General features: G+C 32.2%; 1 protein-coding gene across 3 annotated transcripts in view; it reads left to right on the forward strand.

Annotated features, from left to right (window-relative positions):
• LOC141526926 (venom dipeptidyl peptidase 4) overlaps window positions 1–17,128 on the forward strand; it is a 119,502-nt gene that overhangs the window by 8,136 nt on the left and 94,238 nt on the right. The window contains exons 1-2 of one of the 3 annotated variants that reach the window (XM_074242103.1): window positions 10,857–11,055; window positions 14,119–14,254. The exons of 1 other annotated variant lie outside the window; for it this stretch is intronic. In XM_074242103.1, the coding sequence (XP_074098204.1) occupies window positions 14,228–14,254 (27 nt within the window). In that variant the 5' untranslated portion in view covers window positions 10,857–11,055; window positions 14,119–14,227. Of the gene's footprint in view, window positions 1–10,856; window positions 11,056–14,118; window positions 14,255–17,128 lie in introns of those variants that run through there. One more of the 3 variants, XM_074242113.1, reaches the window with a different exon arrangement.

A 17,128-nucleotide genomic window follows, 5' to 3' on the forward strand; every position in this document is an offset into this window, starting at 1 on the left:
GAAAATTTTAACGAGTGTCTTTGAACTCGTTAAAGAAGTTGTCGTTGTTGTTGTAAAACGAGCTCGAGTATAGTACTACACGTGGTAAAAGTTAATTAAAAGTTACCAGTGTAGTCTCATTCACGTTTACGATTTTTCGACAGTAGACTAGACTCTTCTGCAACAATAAATAAATAAATCTATTTATTTAACAGTGCCTTAATTAATATTTCCACGGAATAAAATTATTCTTTTAATTCGACATTTAATTTCCTCGAAAAAAGTGTAAAAAAGGAAACAATAACATAACTGTTTTCACTTATTAAATATTCAAGAATTAAAATGTATTATTTAAGTATTTTTACGAGGATGCCGACTGCTGGCAGTTTAAATTATAAAATCTCTATTCTGTTCTCTCTATACGAGATTTTATCATCTTAGCAAATGACCCAGTCAAAAATTTGCATACGGATATAAATGTTCTTCCGACTGTTGGGGCATCCGTGGGTGCACTTGGCTAGTGGATATGGACAGTAATGGCCAAACGTGGTTTCGACCGGGAATGCAATCTGTTATACCGAACCAGAGAACAGAATCTTGAAAAAAAAAAAAAAAAAATAATAAAAGTAGAGAGAACAGAAAGAAAGCGGGAAAAAATAAAAATAAAATTAAATCCGTTATAACTATAGTTTACAAAGAAACCGCTCTGCCTTTTTTTTATGCTAATACAGTCGACGTTAATTTCCGACATGGAAAATTTTAAAATAACAAATTCTTGTTTTTCATTTCTAAGAAAATATTTTATTTTAAATTCTTATCAGCAATTTTTTTTTATTTATTCTTTTTTTTACTAAAGACTCATCAACTTAATTAAATAATCGATCTATTTGAGATTGTCTGAATGATGTGTGATGCTAATGGGGATTCAATAAATTTAATCGAAGTAATTTTTAAATATATATTGGTAAAGTTCACCGATAAAGTGCTTTTCATGGGAACATTTTGCATAAATACATCCTTCAGATACATATAGAGTGCTGTTGACCAGGTTTCCGCTAGAACCGCGTATCGTTCATAAATTGTTACCGTATCCCCCGGCTCTCATGTTCGCATAATGGCCAGGTCGGCTGCATATTCTAGGGTGAAGAGTCATCAAAAGACTCACCCGCAGTTCAAAATCGAGATTGGCATTTTAATGATACTCTCTCCCATCGATATGTGCTGTTACTGCTTTTTATTACTTGTAAAATTTTTAACGATTTTATTATAACGTGTTTTTTTTTTTTTTTTTTTTTTTTTTTTCCCTAAAAATGTCTAACGCAGAGATAGAATATTTTATTAAAATTTAAGTCGACCGAAATTTAAATTTTTTATCGAATGTCAATTTAAAGGAAAAATAAAAATTTACTCCGTAAATCTCAAAACTTTTAATTAAAATAACAATTATCCAGCAAAAAAAAGCGCATTGAGGAAAAAAATTGCAAAGACAAATATAAGCAAGGTCACTAATAACCGTGAAAACATTTATTCAGCTCTTAAAAATGCAAAGGCCACTTTAAAGCATATAAAATATACATGGATAAATAAAATATGTAGACTGGTGGTGCAACAAAGCTTCTACTCGAGGTTGAGAGCGTCAGAGACAGCAAAAGCTATCGGAGCTTTTGGAAGTACAGTAAACCGTCTGGCATGAAGGTACGGATATCTGGAATTTGCAGTGGTCTACTTCTCAGAGCAACACCACCGGATTACCTTTTGGAGAATCGAGATCCAACGCAGTAGATGGACTCACACATGAGCGACGCGTATCCAAGGCAAAGAACGGACTGCTCTGAGTATCATAAGTGCCATCACACCAACGATCTCAATCCGTTTTTGGAATGGGGATGCAAAGCGAAAAGCGACTCCAAAAAGCTTATCTGTTTATTTTCTTCTCCGTTTGGCCACTGGGCTCTCCATCGCTCTATCTTTGTCCCCGTACTTAGATTGCGAATGCGGCTATGACTATCTGCGTCGTGGCGTTTAATAGTCCGAGCATCGGGAACGAGCGACCAAGACGGGAAACTATCAAGTCAATTTAAAGCTCATCGACCGAAACACCGTGTACATCACACCCTATGTACACTTACCTCTGTGTTCAGCTATACTTGTACTTGGACCTCTGCACCGACCACTGATAGCCGAGCGACCATTGTGGCCTCGTTTGATGATCAATGTCATCATCGATTAAGCCCATTTCTAAAGGGTTAGAAAGCACTTACACTCAAAATTAAGCTTCATAAACTATCCATCAAAGGTATTTACATTTCACAGTCTCTAACCTTTATTTTTATCGTCTAACCGCGGTCAAGGCAAAAAATTGCTTTTTTTTTTTATTTAAAACTAGGGCGGGCTAGCTTGTACAAAGTTTTAGTTCATAAACTTGGTAATTATTGTGTCCAAGCGAGTGATAATATTCGATTAAAAATTCATTAAAGAGTTCTTAATTATTTAATTAAAAAGTTTTTTTTAAATATTCAACATTTAAGGAAGTACGAGTGAGAGCGTGGGGAAATAGTAAGTTTTAATGAGTGGGGATGGGCTGGTAGGGTCGCGGGAGGTGTGACGGAAATAGTCGGGTGACTTTTAATATGTTCATTTGTTCATGTAAAAGTAATAATTCGAGTTTCATTTAAATTTTCATCAAAAATTAACTTTAAATACATTTTAGCCCTTAAATAAAAAATTAAAAACTTGAAAGGATTTTACCAGATTGTAGGCAGTCATTTGTGAATTAAAACCGAATATTAATTCAAAAGGATTACTCTGCTTTAGCGTATTAATTATAAATGCTAATATTAATATGAAAAAAAAAAAAAAAAAAAAAAAAAAAAAAATATGAGTATTAAATCCGGCATTAGAGGTAGCAGTAAGCAGTAAGCAGCAAGCTGGGAAGGAAGCGTGAATAGAAACGGAGGTACATAGCCGGTATATAAGTTAAAGGGTTGGCTCTTACGTCTGAAATAGCATGGAATGATCGTTCTTGTGGAAGGTAGGACTAGGAACCTTTGGTAGAGAGGTTCGTCTCTGAAAGCACCGTGGAATCCGTTGAGAAGTGGTTTTCCGAGGTTCTTGTATGTGGAACTTTGTTACTGTTACTCTCTGGCTCTGGTACGAGCACGGCCACGGCTACAGCTTCGATTCTACTTCTATACTTAAACTTCTGGTGCTTCTTATGCCGGTCTATCTACGGAGCGTTTCCCAGAGTAGAGCTTTGATCCCACCTCCGGCACCAAAGCACCACACATCGTTGACTTTGAGATCTCGAAAATCTTAAAGGAACTAAAAATGAAATAAAATACCCCAAGAATGGAAAAAAACCTATTGGGTCGTGAGTTCTCAGATAAATCCCAGTTATTTGCTACTCATTTTTACTTTTTCACTTTAATATTCTCAACGTCAAATGGACTCGCTGGTTTGCTCGTTCGAGTGCTCGCCGAATATTCGAGGGAATAAAGTGGAAAATATATATTATATAAGAATGTAAAGTCGTCACGTGAAAAATCGTTCCTTCAAATGTAAAGACTTTTCTTGACGAGTCTATAAAACTTTCTGACCGCTGTTCATATCCACGGTTACTTCTATTATAGATCGAGCTTGCCTTTTTTATTATATCCTTTAATCCATACTTAGTTACGCTTGTTATTATTATTATTATTATTAGTATATATGTTTCGCCTTGACCAAAGTGTTTAAAGTACTTAAATATTTATCGCTCACTTGACGCGTTAAAATAGTTCTGTTCTTTTATTGTGATTATTACGACAGTTGATGTTCTGTTTTATCAATTACTATTTTATTTCACGCCCGTTTATGACCGATAAATTTAGTATTTATGTTTTTAGTTTATTGCTTATTCTTAAACCACAGATTAACAGTTTTTAACCTTAAAAAATCATCATTAAAATTGTAAAATATTATTCAAACTTGTAAAAAATTTTTGATAAAATTTCCTCTTCAGTAATAATTATTCAAAAAAATTAAACTATTTTATTTTCGTAAATAAACAGAGAATTATTAAAGCGTGATAAATAGAATAGGAATATAAGTAAATTCAAGCGTTGATCAGAGAAAACAAACAAAACAATTCAATTAAACAAATGAAACACAAACAATGACAAATGCACAATACAAGCATAACTTGTTGAAAGTCTTGATTAAACTTAATATTTAATTAAATTAACCCAAACATTAAGTTTGTACTTATATACAAGTCGCCGGTAAAAAATAGGGCAAATAAAAACGTTGAGAGTTAGAAGCTGATCGTACTTACAGGTACAACTGCAGTAGCAATTAATTACTAAACGCTGACTAGACTGGTAATGCTTAAATTACTTGATTGTAATCTAACGACATCAGCTATTCGTCTTTGTTGACGCAGCTTCTGTTCAAGTGGTTGGTCTTAACTTATATTACGTTACTCCGGGTTGATTTTGGCGGTCGTTCGAGAAACTAAAGTGTGAGTGTTCTTCAATGAAGAATCCACGGCATTGTGCGGGCGGATGAGTATCCTCGTACTCACCCCAGTTCTGAATTCCATTTGACTTTATCGTCGACTACCGACTACCGACTAGTCCGACCTCTCTATTCAGCTTTTCTCTGCTAAGATAACACGCAATCGTCTGGAAAGATATTTCCGAGGACCGAGCAGAGAAGAAAGATATTATACATTCTCACCTTTATGTTTACTATCATACTTTTATGTCCCCATTTTATTTTACTGTTATTAACTTATTATTGATAATAACAGTTGTTATTTTTTGTGGGTCAATAATATTTATAGTTTACTTTTGGGAGTTTATTTTGAAGAGTTTTCCAAATTAAATAGCTTTTTTTTTTTTTTTTTTTTTTTTGTACTTTGTACTTTGTACTTTGTAAGTATTTTTATTCAATTTAATACTAACAACGTCTGTTAAATTTTATTTTTTTTAAGGGTCACAGTCTTTGAAAAAAACAATTTTGCTGACTTTAAGTTCAATAGTCCGCTTCAGCATTATTGAAAATAAAAATATCGTTGGTTATTTACAGAACGTGTTTTAAGTTTTTTCTAAATTAGTGAAAACTCGAGACTTCAAAGCTCAAAGGTCATTTTTGATCTTAACTAACTTCAAAGAAATGCTCTTGTTATTTATTTATGCTTTTATTAACAATATTAATTACAAGACAGAATTTTACACTTTTTCTCTTGAATTGAATTTTTATTATTATTAATATTATTCTTCAATAGTCATGTCTTGCGCAATTTTCATAAAATAGTTAATAATTATATTCAGCTAATGTAGAATCACTTAAAACACTACTTGCTTTTAGTCTATCATCAGAAAACTTTCAACAGCGTAACTACCGGCATTATTACCGTCTCTGAAGGCTCTTGGAGCCTAAGTAAAGCAATATACCGCATTTTTAACGACAATCGTAAGATCGGAAAACTAAACAAAAAAGCTTTTTCCATTAACTCGAAAAATCCATCCTCGATTTATATCAACAGCTTTTATACCCCTTAAACTTTATTTTTAATAAAAATTAATTAATATCAATAAAAAAATACAAACAACAATGATAATGGTAATGATAATGATGACGCAACGAAAAAGCTTTCAAAAGGAACGTGAAAGGTGATCATTTATTCGCGATATCTCCCCGGAGATTCCCTAAAATATTCATAAGCCGAAAGATAAAAAAGCAGCACAGGTTAGAAAAAACTAAAGAGGCACCGGGACAAAAAAATAAAAAGGTTGGATAGGTTGTAGGTTGTAGGTTGTACGTAGTGTGTTGTTGATTGCAGAGTGTAGAGTGTATGCTATAGAATATCATGGGTACTCCCTAGAGTTTAAGTCTACGTGTACCTTACATTATAAATTCCCCGGGTCTATATGGAAGCTCCTGAAGAATACCTTCGTTGAGGCCGGGGGTTACGGCTCCACCATTTCCCTTTCTACGTGGTCAAAGCGTCCAGTAAATCCGACACGTAGGCTCATTTTTCGAGAGTATCTATTTCGAGTGACAATAAAATATTTTCTTACTGCTTGCTGCTTTGTTTAATACCCGGGCTTCGGAATTGATTTCACTTTTCATTAAAAAAAAAATCAAAATTTTTATTTAATAATTTTTCTAAAAAAAATCAGCGAGTTTTTTTTTAAGTTTTTGATGGCCCATAAAACATCACGAATATTTATACGGATTTAGTATCGATTTTATTTGAATTCATTGTTTCAGTATAAATGTGCGATAGAGTTTTAAATTTTTTATTTCTTTTTATACGAGAGAAGATATTTGAAGCAAACAAAGCGTCAGCGACAAATAATACGCGGGAAATTTAAATTTGATAATTTAGTTTTGGATAAAAGTTATTTATGACTGCCCTGGAGTGAAAAATATTTTTGTTAAGAATATTTTACATTTTATCTTGAATTATTCATGAGTAGGTAATTTATTTATTTTTAAATTTTAATAAAAAATTGTGATAAGAGCTTTGAAAAAAATCACGAATTTTGTAAAATAATTTTTTTTGATAAAACTAGTTCCGTAATTAGTTGGTTTATATTTAATAGTGTAATAGTTAATATTATTATTATTATTATTATTATTATTATTATTATTATTATTATTATATTAGTCACCATTAGTAAATCGAATTAGATATTTGAATGACAATACAGAAGCATTGATGGAGTGAATTTGATCAAACTTCACGATCGTATATTCATGTCGCCGCATCAATGGCTTCAATATCACTCTAACTGTTAACTATCAAATTATTAAGTGCTACAAGTAGGATTAAATAACCACAAGTTGCAGGTCAAATAATTAACAACAGTCATAGACTAATGACCAATTATAATTGTGAAGTTTGAAATATATAAATAAATTCGGAGAATAATTCAAGCGTCCATTGATTTACTGGGAGAAAAAGTATATAGCCGTAAAAAAAGTTTGTAAAAAGCAGCTCATCGATACGAGCTGCGAAAAAGTGTTAAGCCGGACCAGCAACCACGAACCTTGGGATTGCTCAGAACAGGATGAACCGCGATTGCTATTTCGGTCACGATTTGGGGCTTATTGCTTGCGATTTTACACGATCACGGTCGCAAACCTAGGCACGGGAGCCCACTAAAATAAGTATGCTAAAAATAAAACCAAAACCAATAGAATAACAATGAAAATGCCCTAAAGTGTTGAAAAATTACCGAGAGACGCGCTGTTTACCTGACGACTCGGCTCCCGACCTACCCGCTACCGCCTCAGGCTTGTTTATCAACTTTATCTGAACTTACACTTTACTCTTTTTGCCCTTCATACTCTCGGCGAGAGGCTACTCGTCAATTCAAGCGCAATTGGGTTCAATTATAATTACAGAGATTCCTTTGGACGGCTTGAAAGTAATTTTTTATTTCACTTTACAGATGATCAAATAATTATATTTTTAAATTTTAAAAGTTTGAGTGGATCCTTCCAATGAGGATACAGAAATAAGAACAAAATTTACCCAAATCGATCAATAACTTCAAGAGTTACAGCACGAGCAATTTTTTTCAAAAATACACTTTCGATAAAACCACGCTTAAACATTCAGTAGATAAATAATTAAAGCTCTCGAATATCTAAAATAACTGTATAAATATATGATATTTTAATTTTTCTTCTTTAGTGGTGATTTTTTTTTTAATTTCTAAAGAATTTTCCGCCATAATATCGGATATCATAGCACTAAATTAACGATAGTGACTGTTATTTATTTTTGAATGTCTTGTCCGGTAGTTTGTAGCAAGTAGTTTGTAGTTAGTAGTCATGTAGCTCGGTCTGGAATCTGTAGTGTATATCGTATCGAGGAGAATCAAATATCGATTACGTACGCGGGCAATATGCAGTTTCTTGAGTGGGTTCTGGACGAAGTGCACGTGCGGCTATAAACCCGAAATTGGTTCCCTGATCGGCCAGACACTGACAACACTGTGTACCGAGCTTTACCTCCACTTTGTGTCTATATGCCTTCTTGCTTTACACATATACTTGTTCTTGAGTAAACACCCGGTCTTACCGCTACTCCTGTAACATAACCTGTAAGTCAGCGCCCCACGATCAAAATCGAATACAATTTCGCGAATTATTGCAATTATGGATTGCGGGCTGTGACTGACAATTCCACCTCAATAAGATCTATATTATTTCCAGAAGGGAACTCTCGAGAAGGGGAGACCAAATTACACTGAAAAAATATTTAAATACAGACCATTGATGTTGGTTCTCCGTAAAGTTAAAAAGTAATTCAATAGTCCCTAGGCAGGTGTCGAAAAATTAGCAGTAGTCTACGTTCCCTTTTAGGCCAGGGTGATCCGCCAGCGGCTGTTTGGTTCATTTGCTCTGCTCTGTATCTCTATAGTTGTCCTCATCTCTGCAGAACGTCACTCTTCGTCACTCTCTTTGGCACCCACAAGAACCTGCTGGAGGGCTTTTTGATCTTCTCGGCTTTCTAAGTTTTCCTCCTTACGCCCCCGCTACTCTCTTTTATTCATGTATTACGTACTTTTTTTCACCTTTTTCCGCTGCCCTTTTTTCAGCTTCATTTTTTTTAGGAGTTATGGCCACTTTTATGTTTCGGAGTAAAAAATTTTAATTTTCGAATTTTCGAATTATCTTCAAGTCCCGATATCTCATAAAAAAAAATTTTATAGACTTATAAAACACAAAGTTTCTTGTAGAAAATTTCCCGAGGAACAATTTAGAGTGGTCAGAATTGCATTTAGAGCAATTATTTAAGCACTTATGCCCACTTTTATGGTCCGAAATCAAAATTGTAAATTTCCGATTTTTCGAATTTTCTTAAAGTCTCGATATCTCCTTAAAAAAATTTTTTTAGATTCATGAAACACAAAGACTTTTGTAGGAAATTACCCGAGGAACAATTTAGAGTGGTCAGAATTGCGATTAATGCCATTATTTTTTGAGTTATGGCCACTGAAAGATGCGGAAACACAAATTTCAATTTTCGGCGATTTAGAATGGCCCATTTTGCCCCGAAAGCCATTATTTTAGGAGTTATGGCCACTTTTATGTATCGAGCCAAGAAACCTTAATTTCTCCTGAAAAAAAAATTTTTTTCTCGATAAAACACAAACGAATCTTGTAGGAAATTTTCCGAGGAACACGATAGAGTGGTTAAAATTGCATTTACGCCATTATTTTAGGAGTTATGGCCACATAAAGATCCGGAAACAGTAATTTGAATTTTCGGATTTTGTAATTTTTTTAAAGTCGAAATATCTCCTAAAAAAAATTTTTTTTCTCCATAAAACACAAACGTACCTTGTAGGAAATTTCCCGAGGAACACGATAGAGTGGTTAAAATTGCATTTTAATCCATTATTTTAGGAGTTATGGCCCCTGAAACATCCGGCAACACAAATTCCAATTTTCGGCGAATTAGAATGGCCCATTTTGCCCCTAAAGCCATTATTTTAGGAGTTATGGCCACATAAAGATCCGGAAACAGAAATTTGAATTTTCGGATTTTGTAATTTTTTTAACGTTGAAATATCTCCCAAAAAAAATTTTTTTTCTTGATAAAACACAAACGTATCTTGTAGGAAATTCCCCGAGGAACACGATAGAGTGGTTAAAATTGCATTTAGAGCAATTATTTTAGGAGATATGGCCACTTTTATGGTCCGAAGTCGAAATTTCGAATTTTTGATTTTCCGAATTTTCTTCACGTCCTAATAACTTCCTAAAAAAAATTTTTTAGACTTATAAAACACACAGTATATTGTAGGAAATTTTCCGAGGAACAATTTAAAGTGGTCAGAATTGCATTTAAAGCAATTATTTTTGGAGTTATGGCCACTTTTATGGACCAGAGTCAAAAATTTTAATTTTTGAATTTTCTTCGAACAATTATTTAATATTTAAATATTTTCCTTTTATTCCCATGGAAAAATTCTTACGCCGATTTTTAGATCAGGTTTAAAATATTCTTTTTATATATTTCCAAAAGAAATTTAATATTTAAAATTATAACCTAAGATTTTTAATAAAAGTTTTTTCATACATAAACTCTTGGGGTTCCAATCTACTAAAATATATATTTAAAGCGTCTCGTGAGCGACCTCGTCCTTAAACCCTTCATCTTAAGACTGGCGAGCTAAACTGTCTCCAGGTCTGCATTCAACAGGTACAGCATCGTCCATCGGAGTTTAAAACCTTTTTATTTTCTCATCTTCCTTATACTTTCACCCACACATGAATCGTTATCTATATCTGTATATATTCATATGAATCTTCTGCATTCCACATATTTGGTAAATTCCTCGCGAATTCTATTTTTTTTCTCAGTCTTCCGCTGAAAAAACAATGTCTTCATTTTTAACATTTTAAATTATCACTTAAATATTTTAATTTTTCAATTACTGAAACAAAAAAAAAATTTCATAATATTAAAATAAATTTTTTTTTAATTATTTTGAACCGCGATATTTATTTAGGAGACTAGATCTGCGCATCGGATAAGCCGCGGAAGACTGAGGTCCTAAAACTGCGGGAATATAAATATTAAATTTTTTAACAAACATTATTCTAAAACTAAAATTAAATACTGAGACACAAAATCCATAACACATAATAATAATAGAGCTGAAGATGATGAGTGTGTTCTGGTTTGTGCTTACTCGGTTCTATTCTCCAGCCTCCTCGTCTCTCACCATTCTCTCAGTTGGCTCTCTCGGTCGCTCGGCACTCCAATCGTGTAGAGCATGCAGAGTCGACGCGCGGTACATCTCTAGCAACCAGCAACGAGCTACCAGCACTAGTTCTGCTCGCGGCTCCAGAGCTACAGCCTACTCCTACTCAGTTCTCTACCAGGCGTCGATGGTCGCGCATCGTTCGCGATTTCGTCGGCCGCGGTTATTGCGATTTCACTTTTAACTTTTGTTATTTTTAATTTTAATAATTATTAATTTTCATTCTATGCATTGAATAGTTTGTCTAGTTTTGGTTTAGATATAATATTTTTTTTTTTAATTCCAGTGGCCAGTTGAATTTGTGGTAAATTTTGTGCAAAGTTCCGCTAGAAATTTAAATCAATTTTTTTTTAACAATTTTTATTTTTTAAAAATCATTTTTTTCGAAAATGGAAATTCTGACCCGGAAGTTTTAGGTCGGAAGGGTGGTTCGTGTCACGTGTGCGGCGAAATGTCAATGACACGTCAACAGCCGGAGTTACACGGCTCGATGTTAAGATACACAAATAAATTCTTCTGTATATGTTAAATAAAAAAATAAATAAACATTGTTTGATGCACGGATGATTGAATCGCTAGGAGAAAAATATTGTCGCGATGTATAAAGTATTATCGTCGTCGCAATGCAGTGCACACACCCACTTTAAACTACTCGAGTGCTTTTTTGGTTTTATTTATATTATCCTTCAGCTTCACTAGTTTTTTCACTTTCGTAGAAAAGGGCCCTTCAGAATAAATTAAATCCACATCTTATGTTAAATTTTTGATCAACTCGTGGTGTAATAACGTATATTGTCTATTATTTCAGGCGTTATGAGGAAGTAGGCTTGAAGTTAATTTTGTTTATACTTATAATTCATATATTTAGACTGTGTTGGATTTATTTGATTACGCTTGCTATTATCGGGCGTCATTCATGTAAATGACAGCTCACGAAACTAACGTAAATAAATGTGTATCATATGACTGTATGTTTGGATTGAAGGCTATTTATCGGCGGCCTGAATTTTTGTAGACGAAAATTTATTGGCTTTGTTGACTATTGGGTCAAAAAAAATGTATTTGTTTGCTAAATATTAATGTCTTGGGATTATTTGTATCGAGGTTTTTAATCTTTTTTTTAAAATCTTTCTTTTGAGATTAATAAATAAATTATACGTCTGGAGAAAGTTGATTGATTTTCAATGAACTTTTTTTTTTTCTGAATATTTTATAATGACTTCAATTATTTTCATTAATTTAAAATTACTGGTCTTTCTCTTTTGCCGTGAACTTTTGTAATAAAAAAAGTTAAATTAAAATATCTAACTTTAAAATACATAAAAATATTTTTTTTTTAAATATCTATCAAGATAAAAAAATTTTAAACATATTTTTTCTCGTAAACTTTACTCAAGTTCATAAAAAAATCTTGAAGACATATAATTTATTTTTCAATTGTAATTCTTGAGTTTTGCACAAATAAATATTTATTCGGCTCTTCGGATTTATATAAGGCCAAAACAATCATTGCATAATTACCGCGTAAAAAGCATAAAAGAATAAATAGTTAATAACACTGTTGTTTATCGAGTAGTGTGACGAATTGAGGAGCGATAAATCCGGTGCTTGACACCATAATAACAGGAGCTACTTGATGTGATATCTGGTGATAACTTGCGTGAGCGTTGACTGGAGCAAATTGACGGCAATTGGGAGTAGAGATGCTTCCTTATATTATATTATATTTTATCGCGTCTCTTAATCTCGTGTCAGTAAATTTGCGTTATCAACACTTGGTGACATTGACGAAAGGTCAAAAAATCAATTTAAAAAAACATTTAGAATGGTGGATTATTTATTACAACTACTGTTTTGAAGCTATTTTTAGAGATGAGTAATTTATTCAAGTATTAGAAAGTGAAAGCGAGAAACCGGTTGCTCAAGGACAACAAAGAGTTCAATCGGCAACAGTAATCGGTATTTAAACTTCTAAAAGATTTATTCGATTTGAATCCCATTCTTCAGAGCTCCTTAGTATTTTTATCGTTGTTTTTATTCTATTCTGCAGACTAGACTACGGACTGACTCTTGCGATAAAATAATCTAGGCCGGCAGTAAAATTGTAACGCCTAACAAGGGGATCGTTGTTACATTTTATTCAGCCGAGGGTCGTATTGGGTTTGTGTCACGTGAGTAAGGTCAGTAACAAGGCCGATTTCTCACTCACTTACTCTCTCCCTCTCTTATTTACATTCAAATTCTTCAATTTGTCTCACTAGTCACTATAAAAAAATTGTTTTATTCCCAAAAAAAAATATTATTTAAAGATTTAAATTATTTTTGTACATTAATATAATATTTTGATAGTAAACTTTAATATTAAATTTCCCAATTGGTGGGATCAGTATATAATTATAATTTTGTTACCGAACTTTTAGTATCAAAAGAATTTGTTTGCACAGAATGAAAAGCTCTTGATTGGAAACTAAACCGCGTTAATTATTGAACAAACTGAAGTTTCAACCTGAATGTTAATCATTAAACTTGCAATTAAATTAAAACCCTATTACTGAATTTTATTTAAAATGAATTTTTCATAAAAGTACTTGAATAAGTTGATGAATTTTTTCAATATAAATTAAAAAGTTCTTGATTAAAAACCAACCCGTAGTTCATTAATGCAAAGGTAACTTAATTTTAAATTGAATTTTTTTAATAAACCACAAATTGATAAAACAGAAATTTCCATTATAAAAATTATAACAAGAGGCCAGCTAATTATTGAAAGAACGTAAATCCTAAAGTGCAATTTGTTTTATTTTGAGTACATAATTTTTTCCTGTCAATGTCACATGCACAACGACATGATTTTTATATTCGATCGGAATACATCTTCGTCAAAGTCAGGAGCAACTGAAATAGTGACGGGTCTGATGCTTCCTCCCTCGGCCTCTTCATCCCACCCGAGGTATATAGTTACGTCCAACATATTTATTTTGAGCCCCTCTGCTCGCCGCGTTTGTAATCCGTTCTCTCGTTATGCACACCCTCAGCGCTTTCATCCTGGATGTGCCAGGCTATTGCTATTGTTATTACTATCCAGTGCCCCTTTGCCTCCATGTACCTCCATATATATATATATAGCACTATCACAATTTATACATATCCACCCCGTGGAACTCTGGCTGTTATGAATTTCCATTTAAATACAAAATGATATTGCGCTTTAAATTAAATACAAGTTATACATACGCCAAGTTTTATAAAAAAAAAATAAAATACACTGAATTTTATTTTATTTATAAAATCGGCCGGTTTTATTTTTTGACACCTGTAATTAATTTTTTTTTTTTTTTTTAATACCTCTATTTGTACACAAACAAAGGAACCAGACGAGTGTTATTTTCAGTGCTGGTGGTTGGTTGTGAATGAAACAAAATAAACAAACAAACAAACAACCTTTGAACAAAAGGAGAAAAACCTAAAGCGTCATCATGACGGAGGGAGGCTTCAACGTCAGTGTAAGTTTTAAACTTTTCTGGTAAACTTTTTTCAGAAACTATAAACTCCGCGCCTTTTATTCTATTAGTCGCACACATCTTGAGAATATTTAACTTCTGCTTTTTTCTTCGAGGATTCGAGTCTTCGATTCAAAGTGTTTGATCTGTACTCTAGTTAAACCTAGGAAAGTGCTTAGCTAACGTTTTTACAGGTTCAACTTTAACTGTTTTTCCGAATTTTTTTCGAGTAGAAAAAAATAAAATAAAATAGATTTTTTTTTTTTTTTTTTTTTTTTTTTATTGGTAATTGAGTGAAGGTAGATTCAGCTCGACCTTTAATTTCTCGATTTTAATAATAGTCTATAGATTGAGGTTCGGAGAGTATACTTATATACAGAGGAATTATTATATCGAAAAACTGTAAGAGAAAGAGAATGTACGCCGGCCTTGTAATCCCGAGGTAATCTTTTTCCGTGTCGAGTCAGAGAAAGTATGGCCTAATTTTATTATACCAATTGCTTTCAATTCTCTTTTTATTTTTTTTTTAAATTCAATCAACTGGTGTCGTATTATTTGTCGTATTTATTTATTTTCAGTAATTTTTATTGGAAATAAACGTCCGTGAGAATTAATTTGTTTGATATTTTAAAAAAATGTTATTAATGTTTTTAAATATCGATATATTTTAAATAAAAACTGGGATTAAATTTTTTCCTCTTGATTACTATCAAGTACAAAAAATTTCTAGTGATTAATTAAGTAAACTATCGAGAATCACTTATCAAAAACAAATTTTTATTTTTTAAAATTAACCACAACACTCAACATTTAGTTTTTTAAAATGCCTTTATGTTAGTGTTTACTCGAACCTGGCAGTTGACTTCTGCGCCCAACTCTTTATAAATGTTTTCCAAGCGTTAAACCCTAGACCTGCAAATATAAACTCATATTTTCATCGTATCACGCCATCCAAATTTCCTCTCGTTCATTGTACTATTTTTATTTTATACGGCAACATTCTCTCCAAGTACTATAAATATATTCATTATTAAGTTGAATTAATTACGGCGCTTGACATACTGCAAGCATTGTTACTAAACAACATTTGCTAATTAATTATTTAACAATATTAATATAAAAATGGTATTTTACATTAAACATACACATACTTTTGACTTGATTTTATATTCGCTCGAAAATTCACACGGTAATAACTCTATCAACAATCATAATTACCTTGCTATTAATTTTTGATTAAATTTTTCGACAAACAAAGTATTTTTAACATCTCTCTCAAACTTTTTGTTAATCAAAATGAATAGTTAACAAATTGCTTTTTTGTAATTTTAATAATTAATTAAATTCTCAGTTCTGAAATCCGTGTTCATTTAATTACTAGCTAGTTAATAAGCAAATAACTTATCAAAGCGCAATTTAATTACACTAAAAGCCACATGAATTTTCAAATTTCCGTCTACAATAACTAAAACTCACCTCTAATTATATTAAAACTAATCTATGTGTATTGATCAACATCAAGTTTGAGATTACGAACTTATAAGTGCAATCAAATGGAATGAACATCGTTTATTTTGAACTGAAGCTTGTTCCCGCGCTCGCACCAGCGCTTCGATCGCTAAACGAACTTCTTCAAACTATTCCAAACCAATAGCGAGCGCTGACGTCATGATTAACCAATGAGTTTCGAGGATTCTCGACTAAGTTCGGTTTAGTTTTAATTCTTGACTTTAGCGTGAGCTGTCGATTAATTAGCTGAAAGTACTCTTTCCGGAGAATATTAAAGGCCAGCGCGTGATCTCGGGTCAACACTCTTGACCTGTGATGTTAGTAGATAACCAAGTCTAATTAGATCATTCATTTCCGCGAAATTGACATTGATCTCGATAAACCCAGTAGTTGATAAAAATTTTAATATTTTTTTTTCTGCTCTGACTTCGATTACTATTATTGTATTTGGATTAAATTTGAATGAAAGTTAGATTTTTAAAAATAAATCTACAACAGAATTCCTTTTGTTAGCGAGAAATAAATGTACGGATAGAAATAACCCGACTAGACCTTTTTTAATTTTACATATTCCGAACATTACAATTAGTTGTAGAATGTAGTAAATTATACTATTCTTCAATATTAAATTTCTAAAATAATGACTGCAGAATTTAATTATTTAAAATTTTTTTGTAAAAATATTTATCTTCAATCAACCGAAGTTAACAATGAAACTTAATATATCTCTCTACCTTATATTGAGTTCAAACAATCAAAAATAATGAAAGCTAAAAATTTGGTATCTAACTATATAAAATATGATTATGACGGAAAATTTGCAGCGAAAACAACGCAAAATTTGCACAGCAGAGCGTATACTACAGTGTCTCATATTGTTTGTTTATTTACTTATTTTTCCTCTAGCGTGCGCTCATTTACTTGGTTGTTTACTATTTTTTATTCATCTTGTGAAGAGTATCACGTACAAATTCATGGCATGTGACATCCCCACACTTGTTATAAAAATTACAAACAGTGAATATCATGTTATTAAAACTGGCAACACAGAGCATCGGGTTTTCATTTTTAGAAAAAACATAAATATTAAATACCAACAAAACGACTTGACACTAAAAAACATTAGAAGATCGTCATTAAAAATTACGTTTTCTTTGATGTAAAACAGTAATTTCTCCTTTGAAAACTTAATTTTATAAAAGTAATACCTCTACTCATAGTCGCTGGTACAAAGTAATCTACGTAAGCTTTTAATCGAGTTTTACTTCCTCGGGAAAATAAATTTTTAAATTACTATTTCCCAAAGCCACTTTATTCATTCTATCTATTTTATATATTTTTTGCATAATTATTTTTTTATTATCACAT

Source organism: Cotesia typhae, unplaced genomic scaffold, assembly GCF_013202065.1.
Source record: "Cotesia typhae breed Kobodo isofemale line unplaced genomic scaffold, CoteBio_Ctyphae contig_11, whole genome shotgun sequence".
NCBI classification, from domain to species: Eukaryota; Metazoa; Arthropoda; class Insecta; order Hymenoptera; family Braconidae; genus Cotesia; species Cotesia typhae.